General features: G+C 43.9%; 2 protein-coding genes across 2 annotated transcripts; one reads left to right on the top strand and one right to left on the bottom strand.

Annotated features, from left to right (window-relative positions):
- Positions 1-9076: 9076 nt before the first annotated feature.
- On the bottom strand, positions 9077-9666 carry LOC136497574 (FCS-Like Zinc finger 1-like). The gene has a single exon (XM_066493410.1). The coding sequence runs from the start codon at positions 9571-9573 to the stop codon at positions 9280-9282; it is 294 nt and encodes a 97-aa protein (XP_066349507.1). The 5' UTR covers positions 9574-9666; the 3' UTR covers positions 9077-9279.
- Positions 9667-12358: 2692 nt separating this feature from the next.
- LOC136496298 (cyclin-T1-3) lies at positions 12359-18017 on the top strand. The gene is made up of 7 exons (XM_066491944.1): positions 12359-12765; positions 14286-14548; positions 15416-15497; positions 15895-16029; positions 16248-16423; positions 16505-16656; positions 17128-18017. Exons 2-7 carry the CDS (start codon positions 14310-14312, stop codon positions 17814-17816), a joined length of 1473 nt encoding a protein of 490 aa, XP_066348041.1. The 5' UTR covers positions 12359-12765; positions 14286-14309; the 3' UTR covers positions 17817-18017.
- Positions 18018-19600: the final 1583 nt, after the last annotated feature.

Here is a 19600-nt window from a genome sequence, read left to right on the forward strand (position 1 = left end):
TCATCATCCAGCGAGGAGAGAACGAGCAGCTCCATGCAGCAAACATGGTTCCCGCTGGAGCATGCTGTCATAAGCAAGAGGTCACGCGCAAGCATGAGCTCGGCCGCCGGCGCTGCAGGGGTGTGACATCGGCCTTCGGTGCACGCGGGCACAAGCTCGAGCCGCCACCGTAGGCGTCGCCGCTCCCGCTCGTAGCACGCCCCGCGGCGGGGGCACCCGTGGCGCTCACTAACCCACGGCCAGGCAGGAGGAGGGGAGGCGGCGGCCGAGGCGGAGCGGCTCGTTGTGCTCCTGCCGTGTGCTATTCACACTAGCCTCGTCGCTGACCTCAGTGCCTAGGTCGTCACGCGACTGTGCCGTGTGCTAGAGCATGTTCCACGACGACGCCGAGCTCCGCCTCCTGCCGCCTGTCGGCGCGCCTTCCACTCCCACTGCGTGACCCGTGGCTTCGTGCGAACCCAGATCCTGTCCGTTGTGTAAGCGTGAGAAAGAAGAATGATGACAACTCAGTTTGTATTCATCAAGGCTTATGCCTATATACATGTACATCACGGTCATAGCTAGCTAGTAGATGCAAGGAGAACCAAGGAACGTATGCATGTACATCTCTCGGTCAGAACTAGCTAGACTCAAGGAGAGCCTAGCAACGTGCTAATGTGCGCTAACACGTTGTGCCGCACCTCCATCACGCTGCCCCACCCGCCGCCCACAGACCTCCTTCGTGTCGAGCTCGGCAGCATCAGCAGTCGTCGCTCTAACCCGAACGTTGCGGCAGCCGTTCACTCGTACCTGCTCACGTCCCCAACTTGGCGTTGTCAGAGTATGTAACAGAACCGACCAAATCATAAGAACGTAAGTACAAAAATAATCACCGAAGCGATCAAATTCCTGTACTTAAGCTCCCATAATCCCGATAGTCCAAAAATCACGAAGGATTTCAACCAACTCTCGACATATAAACCGAGACCGTAGTGATTCAACACAACACATCATTCGTTACAACATTTCACAAGTAGCATTCGAATTACATCCATCAGAGTTCAAATAACATATTACAAACCAAGTTTGAGTGTGCGGAAGCAACATAGTTTAGTACAAAACATTATAGTTTTCAAATACATTGCCAAGTCCGAGTCATGTCCCACAAAAGCATTATCAGGTACGAGAACTAGTAGAGATCGCGCCCAACGGTCTAGTCTTCATCCCCAGCTGGGAGAAGGCAGTACTTGCAGCAACCAAAGTAGAACTGGTCATCTGCAACAGGTGGGAGATAAACCCTGAGTACGAGAAGGTACTTAGCTAAACTTACCCGTCAAACCAAAAATAAAAGACACCAAGGATCATGCAAGGCTTATGAGGTCGGCTAGCTTGACACAGTTGCATAAAAGTGCTTATGATTATAGTAACCAATTTAAACTTAGCATCAAGCTTAACATCATTTACATGTCCACTAGATTAGCACCTGTACTAGAGCACTCACTTATTAGGAGCAAATAATATTAACCATAGCAGGCATAATAAGGCTGTCATCATCATATCATCATTTCAGAACCATTATGTTATTTAGTGTATCTACTTTGGAGATAAGCCCATCAAGTTCTCACTAACCGGGAGAGACGGCGACTCGAATCGAATTACAACTTAGCTGAGGGGGTATTCCTAACTCTCACCCTGGTATACTTAGCAAGGGTAGCCATGGGTTACCTTTGGGACAACTCAGGAACCAAATTCGCGGGTTCGATCAGCGCCAGCGCTCTCAGGGATTACCCTTCTGCCAGGACGATCAGGACTTTTAAATCACCTGCCCTTGGACTCATGCCTACGGCTCCCTTCCGAGGTGTACTTTATACTTATCGACTCTCGGCCTGAGTTGAGCTACTCGGCTTCGCGGTCGGTCTTCGGACACGGCCAACTAAGAGAGAGGCATGCGTTCAATATGAACAGGAAAGGCTCCAAGATTCAGTCCTTAATCGACACAGATGGAGTCACTGCAAACCAGCAAGCCTCCGTCCGGTCTTCATTTTAAATTAAGACTGGTTCTTTTCCACGATAGCAAATATAGTCAACCGTGCCATATGTATCTTCCTATATCTCGCAGGTGACAGGAAATCACCTGACTTCTACCGTGTTTAAGCAGGGCTAAGCACTACACGAGCCTGAGCTACATAGGATTCTGGGTAACAATATCTAAACAAGGATTGGATAACCAATGCAGCAAGTGTTTGCATCCAACACCTAAACTTAATGCAACAATATATGTAACAATAATACTGTAACTGCATTTCGAAAATTAGGAGGCTTAATATGCTCTGGGGCTTGCCTTTCACAAAGTTGCACGGACGGTGATCCGGGCACTCAACGGCGACCTTATCTGGCACTTCTCCTAAAGGTGGCACCTCCTGAACCTCTGGTGTCGGCTGCTGCTGCTCGCTCGGTTTCTCGAATTCCAGCAGTGTTACTCCCTCCGGTACACCTATTGCATGCCGATGCACGAGATAAAATATCATGGATGCATAAGGAATGACATGATGCTCATGATGAATAACTCACAGTAAGTGTTTACGAAAGCATTATTGAACACTCGTTTACCGAGTAAGAATAGTTCTATTCAAATCACTTTAAAACATGTATCTCACTTACTTGAAGAACGAGATCTACTTACCTAACTTGCATAACCTAAGATAAAGATGCTTATCTTCAGTTAAAGGCCTAACACCTAGGAACATTACCACAAACTTAAAAATAGTAAAGGCATACATAAATTAACATTTAAAGTTTTATATGCACACAAGTCGTCCCTTAATTCAATCACAACAAGAGTTCTATAATTCCAAATGACTTGCATAAGGACATTCTAAAAAGCTCATGAAATTCTCTACAAATCAATTGTAAACATCACAGCATGATTCTTACGTTAACCAAATCGAATTTCAGTAAATCTAGAATCTGTCCAGAAATGACAGGGCTACTAACTTAATTATTTAATGATGATGCAACAGCCTAATCTGACCAAACCAAGTTTACTAACTTGTTGCACATACCAGAGGAACACTAGAAAGTATAGTGCTAACTTCTAAATAAATTATTTAATATCCTTTTCAAATTTATTTAGTTAATTAGGTGATTAAAGCAATATATAGTAAAACTATTCATAAAAATCTACAAAATTTACAGTAGCTATCTCATGCTTCACATAGACTACCATAAAAATTTCAAAGCCATTGAGCAAGCAGAACTTGCTGTATCCAAAATAACAGGTGGCATATCTATTTTTAGCATAATTAGAAAACCCTATTGAAAAGTGTCAAGCAATATATTTCTTATTTTTCCTAGTATCACTCTATCATAAGAATAGCACCCACCAATGTTTACCCTAACTGGATCAATAGAAAAATTATGAAAATTCACTCAAGATCCACTCATGCCAAAAAGATAATTTTCTATCTCCTACATACAGTGTCCAAAATTTATGAAAATTTAACTACAAGCTATTCATGATCTGAGCAGTACACCATAAAAATTTCATGCCATTTGGAGCTACCTAGAAAAAGATATAATTACCCCTATTTCTTGCATGATTAAAAGAGATAAATAGAAACTCATATTTTCATAACAGAACATGGCATGGATTATATTTTTAATAGAAACTAGACATTATCATGAACTCAACAAAATTAGAACCACATCATTTGGATCTACCATCTAAGAGCTACATATTTTTGAATGTGTACATAAATCTGTGAAATAATAAAACAAAACAAAATAGGAAAATCAATTCACTACTGGTGGGCCGGCCCGAAGAAATGGTGGCCCGTGACGCGTGCGCAAGCGCAGCCCAGCAACGGCGCGGCCCAGCCAGGCTCCCGCCTGCGTGCGTCAGCGACTGACGTGCGGGTCCCACGTGACAGAGAGACAGGCAGGGGAGGAGAACAGGGTGGCGGCGAAGCTCATCGCCGGTGACTCTTCCGGCGAACCCGACGGTGCTACGGTGTTCACTACATCAGTGCGCATCTAGCAGTGTCCTCAATTGATGCTATTGGCGCGGCTACCGGGGTTGGCGACGAGCATGGCGGCGCACGGCCGTGGCATGGCCGGCTCCGGCGAGACGATGGCGTCGCAGCCCCTAATGGTGACCCTACGAGCTTCAGCAGCGCTCCTAGGACCTAGCGCGAGAAAGAGATAGGATAGGAAGGCCACGTTGGCGACTGGCCGCGTGGAGCGCCATCTCCGGCGAGAACAGCCACGACGGCGGTGGAAGAAAACGGCGATTCGCCCTTACCAAGGCACAATTGGATCGACGGTGGGGTGGAGGAGGTAGAGGGGATCACGGCGAGGCTAGGAGCAAGATGGCCGGCGCGTTTTTGCAGCGATGAGCATGCATGATGACGGCGACGCTCGGTCAGGAGTGGCGAACGGCGGTGGCTCGGCGCTGCGCGCGGAGAAGGTGAGAGGGAAGCAATGGGGCAGGCGGGTGCGTTCGGGCAGGCGCTGGCCCTCTTCTAGAGCACGGACGCGCGACATGGTGGCATCGATAGCGCATGCATGCCACGCGGCGATCACCTCCTAAGCCGGTCGGCCATGGTGACCCTGACAGTTTTCTGAAACGTTTTCTGAATAACACGATTCAGTGCTCGATGGTGATGACTGATAGCACGTATTCGACGCGTCAACACGGCAAATCCATCGATGTATTGCAAAAACAATATACATGAAAAATGTAGGCCTACCATCCATCTACAACTTCTTTTCAAGGACCATCCCCTAATTCGCCATGGATCAGCAGTTACACCAAGCCAAAGTTGGCTTGATCCACTGAAAATGTAGTTATGACTTAGAATATTTTCTAAGTGTGAAATCAGCATGAAATTCTGACTTGTGGGCCATGTTTGAGCATGTTCTAGCCATTTTCATGAGATGATCATAAAACAACTTTTATTCCATGATAAATTAGCTACAACTTTTGTAAAGAGTGTACAGCCATGCAAGATCCCTAAGTTGGACTTTTGAATCAGTCAAACAGTGCCACTCTAGGGATCAATTCAAGTCAAACCTCTCCTAAAGGGCAATTTTGTCATTTTGATCTACATGAACAATGTCCAAACAATTAACCTAAGTGTAGTTAAGGTGTATTAGACCATGATCAACCACTTTACACAATTGTTATACCAATTCAAATGATCACATGTGATGAAACAACAAAACAAGCATTTCACCCAATTGTTGCAATGCAATGTTTCACATGTTTCGTGACTTTGTTGTTATTTTATACTTGTCACATTACTACCATGTTGCCATGTTTAAAGGTATGAGAAATCCATGTTGCATTCACATGTTGCACTACCACCATTCATAAGCAATAAAGTACGAAACAAACAGAATATGCGAATGTTGCATATGTATGTTTCAATGATAATGGCATGATGACATAGATGATGCATATGTTTATGAGATGAAATGCAATTAGTGGAAGCCAAACACCTAGGGTGTTATAGAGTACCTCGTCGAGGAGGAGCTCCAGGCCGTGCTCAAACTGAGCCCGTGCGCCACCACCGGGTCCAGCAACCCACCAACCCTGTAGTCATATCAGCAACAGCAGCACGAGCTTGCCGCAGTGAAGCATGGGCAGCTGCCGCCGGTCGACGGCGGAGCGGTGGGGCAACTGGTGGAACAGCCAAACGCGCCGGTGGAGCAGCTGGCCATAGAGCAGCCGGTACGACACTGGGACCGTGATGACCGCTAGTGTCGCACAAGCGTGATCTCAGCCACCAGCTATGCATGGCGTGCTGTCGCCGGCACAGGTGAGCCCCCGTGGGTATGGCCTAGCCATGCCACCAAGACTTGTGAGGAGGGGCCAACGAGCTTCGTGTGCAATCATGGGAAAAAAAAATAAAGGAGACACAAAATGAGCGCGAGGGGTTAAATGTAAAATTGACTACCATGTTGACATGCCACGTAAGCAAAATACTGCTGACAAAGCGGTATGGACCTACGGTGAGCCAAGAATCAAGATAAGGGACGTAGAAATGCATTTTGAGAGTTCATAGACCTAAGTGGCACACCCTTACAAAGTTCGAGGACCGCCGATGCATTTAACTCAGAAAAAATTTATTTTGGACAGCGACATGATCTATAAGGCCAGTCTCAGTGGGGGTTTCATCTCCTAGTTTCTAACACATCCATATTTTAGAAACAGTGCAGAAGAGTTTCATCCTCATGAAACTCTCTCTACTCACATGAAACTTTTATCTTCTCTCTCTTCATCAAGACAGTGCTATGTCAGCATATTTAATGCCCATGAAACTCTATGAAATTCCCATTAAGACTGACCTAAAGCATAACTTTGATTATTTATTTTTATAAAGATATTTATTAAAAAAATGATATATGTAAAATTTTATAAAAGTATTTTTCAAGACAAATCTATACATATGGTTTTCATATTTCCAAACTCACCAACTTAAAATTTATTCATGATTTATATTTCTAATATTTGACCCAGGGATCGTAAGAAAAGACTTCATTCTTGAATATGGCGGAAGTACTTACGTAGGTGGCTTCACAGAGAATCATTGTGCTTTGATAATTGGAGGTCACGGATGGTCTAAAACATAATCGCCGTCCCGTGCCGGGCACGCGAGCTGTTGTGGCACGTCCGCTGCCGGCGACGGCGAGGGACGCACGGTCACACCTGCGGGCTGCGGCATGGTGCAAAATGTTTTCCATTTTGTTAAGTGCGTGCATCACACAGTTGTTGGGCGCTGAGTGGAGGATGACGCGTAAAAGTGCGTGCGGGGGCGCTAGTTTTGGCGTGGACGGCGGCCCGTACGTGCGGCTGCTACGCAGGCGGTGAGTCACGCACAACAAGGCACCCGGTGACTCGACACATGTTTACCACGGCTTTCTCCGCACCCATGGGCCCATGACGTCTCTCGCCGCATGATTGGGTGGGGGACTGACTCTCCGGTGACTCAGGTCCTCTTTGGTTCCAACGAGTCATCTATTTAAAAGTAAAAAAAAATAACTTATTTTGCCAAACACTTTTAACTTATAAGTCACCCCTGCTTATAAGTTTTAAGTTGGTTCATCCCTGTTTATAACTTATAAGTCATCATTTTTCGTGTGAGGCCCACACCTTTAATGAGTTTATAAGTTATCTACAACCAAACATGCATGATTTATAAGTCATTGGTTTTTAGTCACCTGACTTAATAAGTCACCTGACTTATGGAAACCAAACAGGCCTCAGCGATGAGACGTAAACAAAACAAAAGATAAAGAAAAATGAAGTGTTCAACGAATCTGACGTGGGTGCAATGATTCAGGCCATTTTGGATCTTTTGTTTAAGTAGCTTGACACTGATGGAACATAATACTATAGTAGTATGTATATGTATAAAACGTATATAGTACTTCCTCAAATCTAAATTATAAGACGTTTTGGTCTTTGTGGATGTATCGATTTTATTATGTATGTAAATATAAATGTATATCTAAATACATATCAAAATCTATATATCAAAAAATCTTAAAACGTCTTATAAATTAGAACGGAGGGAGTACGAACTTGTAATCACAAATAGAACTCTCGTTACGCAACTGGGATACTTGCTCAAATGTTTCCTTGACATTTCAGCTCGTCGAAACCTCTGTTACATTCTACTCTATGTCATTTTCTTGCTCAAGAACATCACGTACTCCTATCCGTTTACATGTGCTCGGACGCCGGTGCGCTGTATTCCGTTTCTCGCGCTTATGCGAGGGCCGCGCTGTCCGAGCGACAAGAGGGGAAGGGGGCGGCACCTTCGATTTGGAAGGACCTGGCCGTGGTATCGTATAGATACCCTACCGACGCCGGGAGGAGGACACACCAAGATGATGCAACAGAAGACGAGAAGGAGAGATGCAACGCCCGATTTGAAACATTCTAATATAATAGTTGCAACATGCGTTTAAAGGCAGATAAAACACTTAAAAAACACCTAAAAACACTCAAAACCATTACAACAATACGCAACATCCAGATAAAACACATACAACATATGTGTGAAACATTGCAATATCCATATAAATATATTTGCAACATGCTCCGAAAAACACAAATGAAACATTGGTAACAAACATTTGCAACATACGTATATAACCATTATATCATATGCAACATCACGATTTACTTTTACAACATTTATGTGAAACACTTGCAACATAACTCTAAATATCTAAAACGCTCAAAACATATAGCCTACGTTTTTAGCAAAACATGGCAGTCATGTTCATGCGGCCTCACGTGGCGAGCAAGCCGCGGCTCTACGGTCGTGTGCTCGCCACGGCTCTGCGGTCGTGGGGGAGCTCGCCACGGCGGTGGAGAGGAAGGCTGGCGAGGTGCGATAGAGAGGGAGCTCGCCACGGCGGTGGAGAAAGGCTGGGAGGTGCAGTAGAGAGAGAGAGGCGTGCGGGAGCAGTGGTGGACCCGGTCGCAGAACGGATACGTGAAAAGTTTTTAAATCAACGGTGACTGGAGGGGAGTGGAGGGAGCGGCAGCTTCTGCACGAGCGTCCGACGCGGACGGACTCCCGGTATTACGGATCTGTTTACTCACAGATTTCCGCTAGATCCAAGGTGCAACTTGTTAATCTCTGGCTTGGGGATGGGTGGTCGGAAACCAAAAGAAGTGATTATTGCTCACTCAGATCTCTGGCGCGGCCTTGGTCTCAAAGGAAACCTGGCATGGATTGCCAAGCTTCGTCGTCTGGCCAACACTTCGAAAGCACACAAAAATCACCGTGCGGTTGATGCGAAAAGCAATCACTCAAATCACATGAAAGCTCACAAAAACCCAGTCAGGAATAAGATACGTCTGCGATCAAAATTTCATAACTATCATAGCATGCTGAAATGCCACATATTCGTACATTTATAGGTCAATGGTGCTCTCGCTGTCTCGCACACACTCTCAGGCGGTCAGGCCTCAAGCACACTGCACACACAAACGAAAAAGATCCAATTGGGGAAAACAGAAACAAAGGGCAGCACGCATGGCGTCGATTTCAAGATTTCAACACACAGCTCAGATCGATCTGTATTCTGTCATCGACATCTTCAGCCTTCAGATCCATCCCCTGCTTGCCACTGTTCCGCGCCCAAAACTCTTTTGTGTGGCGCAGCGCCGGCCGCCGGCCAGCCACAGCCAGGAGTGCCTCCCCAACGGGATCTCTTGCAGCTGTAGCTGCTTGAAGCAGCACGATCTTCTGCTTCTTCCTCGGCCACACTCTGTCAGTCTGCTTAGACGGGCACGTACACGTCCGCCTTGGCGGCCACAGAGGCCCCCCTGCTCCGCTGCGACTGCTGCTGCTTCCGCCGGCTGCTGCTGGCCTGCCGCGCGTAGGCCGCGTCGTGGTGCATCCGCTGGTAGCGGCAGTCCTCGCTGCAGAACGGGGTGTCGCCCTTGTACATGAAAATGTCGCTGTTGCGGGTGAGCGGCTTGGAGCAGAGCGCGCAGGCGTCCAGCGCGTGCCGCCCGGGCTCGCCCAGCGGCTCCGCGTCGAAGAAGAAGGCGCAGGCCACCGACGTCGTCATGTCTCTAAGAGCTCGGCCGCGCAGCTTTGCCAAATGCTTTTGCTGCTTTGAAGAGGGGGGAGTGGGGAAAGAGAGTGCGTGGGAGTACCTCTGCTCGGGTGAGCTTGGCTCGCAACGGGGGGCGTATTTATCGTTGCGAGCTGAGGAACACGACAAGCGGGCCTGACGTGGAGCTTACAAGAAAGGTGAGAGAAAACCGTGGGTGTGGGTGGTTCTCGAACCAGCCGGCGACGGGAGCGAGACGGTCCAGCGCGCCAGCCTATCACCGTGTGCCTCGTGCCTGCCTGCTTAACAAACCGTAGCTGACAGCGTGGTGCCTGCCCCCAGTTGGGCTCGCTACCCTTTTTCTTTGGAGGGGTCTACTGAGCAGTAAGGGTAACTGGGTTGTTTAACTGTCTGGTTAAACTCATAAGTCATAACCGTGCCCCTTCCCATGATGCAGCAACTGGTTGTGGGCCCCCTCAGGTAAAGCAGACGGGTTGTGTCGAGCATGGCTTGGCCTTATCTTGACGTGGCAAACAGCTGGATAACTTAGCGCTGGAGCAGTGGCGGATTTAGGCCTGGGGCCGCCGTGGCCCTAGGCGTTGGGCCGTTTTCTATACTGTAGACTACTGTAGCAAGAAGGCATAATATAACCAGTCCATTAACTCTATTGAGACTACTGTAGCAACAAGGCCTAATACAACCCGTCCATTAACTCTATTGAGTGGCCCTAGGCTTGGATTTGGCCCAATTCCGCCACTGCGCTGGAGGTGGAGCCGTGGAGGGTAGTAGGGTACGAGGTCGAGGCGCTTCCATCACCAACCACCGGCAGTCCGATTTGATGTACTACCGTCCCACACCCGGAGCGATGGCGGTGGATGCATGGCACTTGGAGTGTTCTCCGCAACAAGCTTTGGGCCAGAAAGACGGTTGGGCAGTCGCCACTCGGCACACATTAGCGTCCGATCCAACATTAGACATCAATCCGCACTTTAGTCGGCCCGGCCCAAAGGCGTTCTTTCACGTGGAATGCATATGAAGTCCAAATAAAAAAAACTCTAATTTATCTCTCTCAACTATCGCGATTGTCCAATTTTTTTCCTTTATTTACAAAATCAGTTTTTTATCTTGTCTCAACTTTTTTTAAACCTGTTCATTTTTGCACCCTCAACAGTTTTAATGGTGATTTTTCTGATATGGTGCCATGTCACAGGGATAAATTGGATTAAGTTGAAAGTTCAACGAGGTAAATCGGATTAGAAATATTTTTTATAGAAAATATAAAAAAAAATCATAGGAAATTTGTTTTACCTCAGAAAATTATGAAACTAGATTTAGATTTTTTTTTCTAAAATCATGCCTTTTGTTACCGTGCTTAGCTTCAAATATCTTGTTCATGTAACTTGGTTCTATCTGTATCATCACCTGTGCTACCATCTAGATTTTCATGTCACCTTATGTTTCATAATTCATTGCATTACAATGTATTTTAGGTATTTTATAAAAAATTATAGTCCGATTTACCCCCGTGACATGGCACCATACCAGTAAAAATCGCCATCAAAACCATCAGGATGCAAAAAGAGAACGATTTTCAAAAGTTGAGAAAGGATAATAAACCTTTTTTTAGATCGGGGTGGAAAAACGAAAGTTGAGTGATGTAAAGTGGAGTTCTTCGAAGTAAAAAAGAACCTAGTTAAGGTACACCTTATTAGTGAGGCCCAGTCATGAAAGTGGTCCCACACTCTCACATGTGAAAAGTGAAACACAACGTCCCATAAATGAGGCTAGGTACTTTCAAGCCAAGAAGTGTGAACCGAATTGAAATATTGGGTTTTCAGTTTCAGTTTGGCATGGCTCCACTTGGTTATTGAAGCCATTTTTTTTTGCTTCAGCTCTATGAACAGCTCCATTAGTAGAGCTGAAGCCATTTTGGTAAATTGTTTGGCAAAATGGCTCCATTTGTGGAGTTTCTTAAAGCATGCTCTCATATAACCCAATGCAGGACCCACCTATGACGAGGTGAAGCAATTATTATTTTTTGCTCCATTCCACCTAAAATCTCTAGTGAGAGCACGATTTAAGAGGTTTTCCTAGGTGAAACGTTTTGTTTTATAGGTGAAATGTTTCTCTCATACACCTAAATAGATTTATTTAGGTGTATACTTGTTAAAAAGTATTTATAAATCTATAACTAAGTTATACCTGATTCAATGAGTATGAAATTTTTACTACATTTCAAACATATAATAATTAGCTCACCATAAATTTGTCATCATAATTGGACCATAGAACTGCAAGCTATGAATTAATTACAAAAAAACATAGATCTAGAGCTATAACAAAAAAAAAACATTGTACTAAAGCATACCATATTATATGTACACTATGTAGATCTACTCACGTGGAATCCAACAAAATTGGGTTTTTCATTTTATGATTTTTCTTTGATTTACTATGATTTTTTAAAGATTCAGCCGAAATAAATAAAAAAGAAAAAGACAAAACCGTATTTGAATATCGCTTATAATCGGTCAGGGAGGTAAAACGAATGATTTTAAAAATTCAGGGAGATGGTTTACCCTGATTTTAGAGTTCAGGAAGAAAAACAGACTTTTCGTAAAAATTGAGAAATGTAACTGTGGACTTTTTCCAAGCTGAAAACCTTATTACCAAGGCCCACCTTATTACCCAAGGCCCAGTCATGAAGGTGGTCCCGCACTCTCTCATGTGAAAGTGAAAACCAATGCCGCCAGCCTGCAAAAATCTGGCCGTCGATTCCACGACCCCGAGCAAAGGCCCGCGACTGATGTTTCCGCTTCATTCGCTGCTCTGCCTCTACGGCAGAGTCCGTATCCACTCACCTCAGCTAGGGTTTCGGACTCGAGGCCATTCCTCAATCAGCTCCTTCCCCAAGTCGATCCCCAGACGGGGCATCCCCCGAGCCCTGACGCGCCAGGCGGCCAGCTCCACCTCCCAGCGCCCCTCGCCGTCAGCCGCCCCCGCCCTCGCCCCCGTCGCACCCGCTACCGTCGCCCCCACCGCTGCTTCATCACCTAGTCCCCGCCGCCGCCACCCGTCGCCCACAGCGCCGCTTCCGACTGCCACCGTCCCAGCGGCGCGCCCCTCCGCCTTCCGCTGCTCCAGATCCGAGGCAGGTCACCGCTGGGGACGCAGCACGAGCGCCGAGCTGTTCACTGGAGCTAACAGGTATGCCCATGCTTACATTTTTTTTTCTTTCCGAAATTCGAATCCGAAATGATGAGCAGCCTGCTTAAGCTGTTAAGCATAGGGGGAAAGGGGGAAATAATCACATTTCTGTGCAGCTCCTGTGAATTTACATCCATTCGTGCATGTTCGTTGCTGCAAATATCTTGTGAAGCAAGGTCGATAAGAGCCAACTAATTGGTCTCTGTAGTTGCATCCAATTCTCTTTATCGTTAAGCCCAGTGTGCAATTTGTTGTGTGTTACTCCTTTTTAAGTATTTAAGCTGCTTTTCTCTCTCTGGGACTCGTCTAACCTTTAATCTACATTAGCACAGATCGTGTAGAGTGAAGTGGATGGAGGCCCCGTTGAAAAATTAAGACCATGGCATTATGAAGCTAAGAACAATCATGATCGGAAATATTTGCAACATTTCTCTCTTGTGCACGCCCGATTACACTCAAACAGCAACTGACCAACCCCCCAATACTCCTACATGAGTGATGCATTAACTACATCAAAATTGTGTTTTCTTTTTGGACAGAAGGCTTCTGCCCAGCTTTATGCGAAGCAAAATAGTCTGCTGAGATTACCTGCTCTTACATAGTACATGCTTGACTTGCCAACGAAGAAGAAGAATCTGTGCCTAGGATCAGCGTCCACAAATTACACGGCAAATTTCAACACTTGCTGCTTTAGCCTAAACAAGTCACAGCCCACTGTAGAAACCTCTGGACCCATCAGAGAACCAAACAAACATAACGACAGTTTTTACCCAACAAATCAGACAGCTGAAACCTATTTTTTCCTCCTCCTACTAGTTAAAAAGCCTCCATCGCTTCAAAACTTAGATTATTCTACATGTCATCTGGTTAACAATCACGACATTCTGAAAAACAAAATCATTTATAGTTAGACAGAGCGTCCTGCAAGCACGTCCTATCCTAACATAAAGATCAGCAACTCTTTGTTGCCCCCCTGCCCTACGGGGGAGCAACAAATGGTTAAATGGGATACTCTCCCTGGAGCTTGTTGGCATCCAAAACTTATCTAATCACTCCAAAACATGTAATGAGATGATGAAACTTAATATGATCCGCAGTTTGTTTAGTAGCCATTGCCATATGCATGATTCATGTGACTTCGTGGTTTGAACTCAGAACTCTGATTGTACAACCAACCAATAACTTGCATGATCTTTATATCCATTTGCTTTAACCAGGAAAGTACTGCTAGAAAGAGAATCCCAACATGTAGTCTGTTGTCCAGTGAATGATGAGTGTGCTCTATAATTAAGGCGACATCATTTGTTTAGTGTTACTTACCATTGCCCATCGGTAAACCTTTTTGAAGCATTTGGGTACCTTGAATAACATACAATCCTAAATGTGATTACTGGACTCTGGTGTTTAGACTTTAGACATGTACATGCACTGATTCTTTAATATTGCATAACCAGTCATTTACCCATCTACTATTTGATTTTGCAACTAGTAACACTGTATGGCACACTTCTTCGCTTCAGGATTTTGAGAAGAGGAATATAATCATGGATATCATGCAGACTAGTGACTCTTCACATCATGGAATTGTAGAAAATAGCCCGTACAGAATTCCATATGACAGACATGCAGAAGGTGGTCAACTTGGTGCTTCATGGTATTTTAGTAGAAAAGAAATAGAGGAGAATTCCCTATCGAGGAGAGATGGCATTGATCTGAAGAAAGAGTCTTATCTTCGCAAGTCATATTGCACATTTCTGCAGGATTTGGGGATGAGGCTTAAAGTGTAAGTATATATTATACCACAAGTTCTATGTCAATTATTTTTACTTGTATTTCCTGAAAATACAATATCCATTCGCCTGTTTCAAATTTATTTAGATAACCTGCTAATTTTCTGGAGCTTAGTTTTCCTAGGGCGAATACCATTTATCCCCTAAACTTTGGGGTGGAGGTTGAGATTTCACCCTAACATAAGGCCAGATATCGTTTTTACCTTAGACTTTACACCATACAAACAACACCCTAACTTTGAAAAGCATTTCTTGCCTACGCGAAAGGAATGCATGGGTTGTTTACCATGTAAGAGTGAATGCCACTTCATCTTGTTTAAATGTTTTATTGATAAGGAAAAAATATTAGGTCCCATGTTTCATATGAAGGAAGTCTATCTCCATGCAGCCACAGACTGGTGGTTTCACTTGTGGCAATGGGTTGTTTTCCGGTTCAGCAAAATCACGCTCCAGAAACAATTCACTGTGTTATAATAAAAAAAGAAACTAAGACCTGATGGTTTCATGAGCACAAGTGTCAAATGGGTAAGCAGCTTCATTGGTAATCAATGCAATTGCAATCAAGGGATGGTGAATTTTCTACTTTAATACTGGTTATATTATGGTTGCTAGTTCTTGCCTAGCATGTCATGAGCAGTTGATAACATCCTTGTTTTTAGTTAGGTGGAACAGATAATGCACAACACTGTTTAGCACTGTATTTCAGTTGCCTGACTGCCTGAAAATAACTGTATTTTGATTGTCTACTAGCTGGTAAACATGCCTGCATGTTACTGCACAGGTTATGATATCTTGTTTGAGTTGAAACCTTTTATATATGTAATTCTTTTATTCTAATGCCGACTAACTCTGTAATGTAGGCCTCAAGTGACAATTGCTACTGCTATAGTGTTCTGTCATCGGTTTTTTCTTCGTCAATCTCATGCGAAAAATGACAGACGGGTAAGTTTTCTAGATGTTTTTTTTAACCTTTTGGCCTCTGTGTTTATAACATGATTGTAAAGAGTAATTTTCTTTATACATATACATCACCTGGACACTTGGTCTACATTGTTGTCAGCGCAATCTCAGTATGTAGTAACTGGTAAATCTCCTGGCGCTCACAGTTCCGGTATCCACCTACATGTGGAAGACAAAAATATTTGTTTTCACATATAAAACACAATGTTTTATTAGATGTGTCAAAAAATAGAAAATCCACATTATTAAAAATTTAAGTTTGTTGTCAATACATGCATTTCTTTTTAGCAGTACTGGCGCCGCTTGCTTATTTCTCCCTGATAGTTATTCATCATCTGCTAATGAAAGTTTTAATATATAAGTTCATTATAACATGCAGACAATTGCAACAGTATGTATGTTCTTGGCGGGAAAAGTTGAAGAAACACCCAGACCTCTGAAGGATGTCATACTCCTTTCATATGAGATCATCCACAAAAAGGATCCTGCTGCAGTTCAACGAATAAAACAGAAGGTGATTTGTTTTAGAGCATTTGTAACCTATGATGTTCCTGTTCTAGGTAATCTGAACTTTGTAACCTATGATGTTATTATCCTTTTCTTTCCTTTTCATTTCTCCTATGATAGTACTTTTTTAAAGGCAAGGCCAGGACTGCTCTTTTTTATGCAATTTTACGTACTGATTACTGTGGCACACAACAATAACTGAGGCTGTTTGTTTTGTTTCTTCAGGAAGTATATGAACAACAGAAGGAACTTATTTTACTTGGGGAACGTGTTGTGCTTGTAACACTTGGTTTTGATTTGAATGTGAACCATCCTTACAAGCCCTTGGTTGAAGCAATAAAAAAATTCAAGGTTGCTCAGAATGCACTTGCTCAAGTTGCCTGGAATTTTGTCAATGATGGGTATGCTAAAATTACTCTTCCTCATTACAAATAGTAATCCACAAACATGCCTATTTACTACGCCTTAAAAGGGGTGTACAGGCTCCGCACTTCACTTTGCCTGCAATTTAAACCGCACCATATTGCGGCTGGCGCAATCTTCCTGGCTGCGAAGTTTCTCAAAGTCAAGCTTCCATCAGATGGCGACAAGGTCTGGTGGCAAGAGTTTGATGTAACTCCGCGGCAGTTGGAAGGTTGGTCTCTAGATGCAAAGTCACTAGTGCGCACCTTAACTGCACTACTGTAAAAATTCATTTTCGTAAGTGCTAGTTTCCTACTTATTAGCTATCTAGTAATCCCATGAAAATTGGACAGCCAAAGATAATTGGCGTGTCCAAAATGATCGTGGAACTAAGATAGGTTGAAGGCACACACAATTCCATGATCTATGGCTCTATACTCAAGGCAATCCCATTTGACTTTAGATGCATTCTGGGGACATGCCATGTAGTCAGGAATAATTGGTTGGTGATGTCATTTTAGTCCTTTTTTTAGTTAGATCTTGCCAATCTTGCATTTTGTTATATATCTTTTTGCCACCATGATGCTTCTTTTGGTCCTTTTCTTCACTTTCGATGCTATATTTTTGTTTTGAAAGATCATTTTATGAATTATACCATCAAAGATACATGCTTATGCTTTGTGTTTTTGGTTACTCCTTTCAGAGGTTAGCAACCAGATGTTGGAACTCTATGAGCAAAACCGTGTTCAACCAACACCACCCCAAGGCAATGATACTGAAGGCAGTTCTGCAAGTGTTGCGAATCAACGTGGTTCTGGTAAAGTTCCAGGAGTAGCTGATGAACCTCCTGCCCATGAACATAATCAAGCACCCAGACAATCGAGCCAGCAGAACATGTCAGGCCACCATGGCTATGACCACCCTTATCCGGAGAAGCAAAACTATAGGATACCTCCAAATGAAGCAAGGGATGGCACTGCTAATAGCAACGAAGGTCCCAATGTGTCATCCTCGATGATGGATGCAATGAAGAAGATAAACAAGGATAAGGTGAAAGCGGCCCTGGAGAAGCGGAGGAAATCGAAAGGTGACCTTTCAAGAAAGGCTGATGTGATGGATGATGATGACCTCATTGAGAGGGAACTGGAACATGGCGTGGAGTTGGCTGTCGAGGATGAGAAGATCAAGCAGGAGAGAAGGCAGAGCTGGCCTCATCCTGCACACCGTGTAGACCACCAGAGCACCAACCGTGAGAATACTGAAGAGGGTGAGCTGTCCATGGACAGTCAAGAATACCATTCTCCGGAGCATGACAATCGAAAGAGAAAGGATGCGCATGAGCACCGGAACTATGATCGTGACGAAAGGGACCTTAAAAGGCTAAGGTCTTGAGAGTTACACCTTTGTGGGAGTCTCATGTTGTTTGGACTATAACATGAAGTGGAACCTATCTTTCTGTCACAGGTGTACTAGATGCTTATTTGGTGTGCTGGGGGATTTGAACTGTGACGTATATAAGTTCAGATGGTTTCCCCACGGATCATGTATGTTTTAAGCCATGTTGGCAATTGAGATGACGCTGTGATTTGAGCATTCTGCAGGTTTATGCTGGAAACAATCGTCCTGTTCGCTTGGCTTATAAGCCGTATTTTTTTCAGTCCAACGAACAATATTTTTCTCTCACAACAAATCAGTCAATAGTACTTTCAGCCATACGAACAGGACAAATATTAAGGAAGCTGCATCCTACGGCTATCTGAAGTGTGTATGTATTTGATTCCAAGGTTACCTGAACCCTACTGGTAGCATGTGATTTTATTATTCGTCTATCTTGGACTTGGAACACTGGTACTGGGGATGTGATCGTGCATAGATTATTGTTGATTTTGATACCATGTAATGTGCATGTTCTCACCTGCCTAAATTATGGGTTGTTTTGGCTTTAATTTTTATTATACAGTACATATTGGTAAATAAACACATATCTAGAAAAGTAAAAAAGAGTAGCATGGAAGAGAGATTTCTTACCGGTGCTGTTCGTTTGCTCGTTCTATGGGCATACAGTATACCACCTATTTGTCGCTGCTCGGAACAGGAAAACTTTTACACGTTTTCTTTAAACATGGTACATATTATGCAAGCTTATTACTATTAATGTACGCATACATGGATACCCTATCATAAGAGCAGGGATGCTCTTGAGATTTGGGTGGCTATGAATTAATGTACGCACACATGGGCGCCCTATAATAAAAGGAGGGCCGACCTTGAGATTTAGGTGGCACAAGGCAAAGTCTCAACATTATCTATTTCTGACCAGTACTCCTTCCGTCCAAAAACAGGCATCGTTTTAGCCTCTGATGCAATGACCAAGGAGCACCAAAGCCACACCAATTTGCAATTAATCGCTCCGCTGCTCTTAGGCTAGTCTGGTGGGAGTTTCATTAGAGTTTGATTTGTATCTAATAGGGTGCCACATAAACGCTTTTGATGATGTGACAACGTATTTAATTAGAGCGAAAAGGTGAGTTTTATGAAGATAAAACTCTCTTAACACGAGTCATAAAATTAAATGTCAATAAAACCAAAGAATAAAACTCTCCGTTGGGAGTGGGTGTTTTATCCATGTTTTATTTCAATTTACAGTCTTAAAAACAACGTCATGAAATAATGAATATGATGATGCTGATGCCCTCAGCAGGCTCGCACTCTGCTGCAATGAATTCGATGAGAATATGAAATGATGAGGAAATTGAGTAGCGGCGTAGATAAAAGGACTGCAGCACTCCTTAGGAAAATCAATGTCATAATAATAAGGAAAAATTGGTTTCATAGCATCCAAAGATCACAATATTTAGAAAATATCATCGAAAGACGTCCGTCACATAAAATACCACCGAAAGAATAGACCGTTACCTAAAAATAGCATTCCGTCACAGTGGCCGCTTTTGCCGTCAATCCTTCTGCCGAGGCACATTTCTTTCTCAATCCACTGGCTTGCTCAGACGATACCTCACCATCGCCATCTTCGCCCTCGTCCAGCCATCGTGAACTCATCGCGAACTCGTTTGCATGCATACTGAAAGGATCAAGATGCCCAAGAGGGGGTGAATTGGGCTAATTCTAAAATTCTTTGCAATAATTAAATCCTATGATTAGCTCAATTAACTCCTTGT

The sequence above is a fragment of the Miscanthus floridulus genome, chromosome 12 (genome assembly GCF_019320115.1).
Source record: "Miscanthus floridulus cultivar M001 chromosome 12, ASM1932011v1, whole genome shotgun sequence".
In the NCBI taxonomy this organism is placed as follows: Eukaryota; Viridiplantae; Streptophyta; class Magnoliopsida; order Poales; family Poaceae; genus Miscanthus; species Miscanthus floridulus.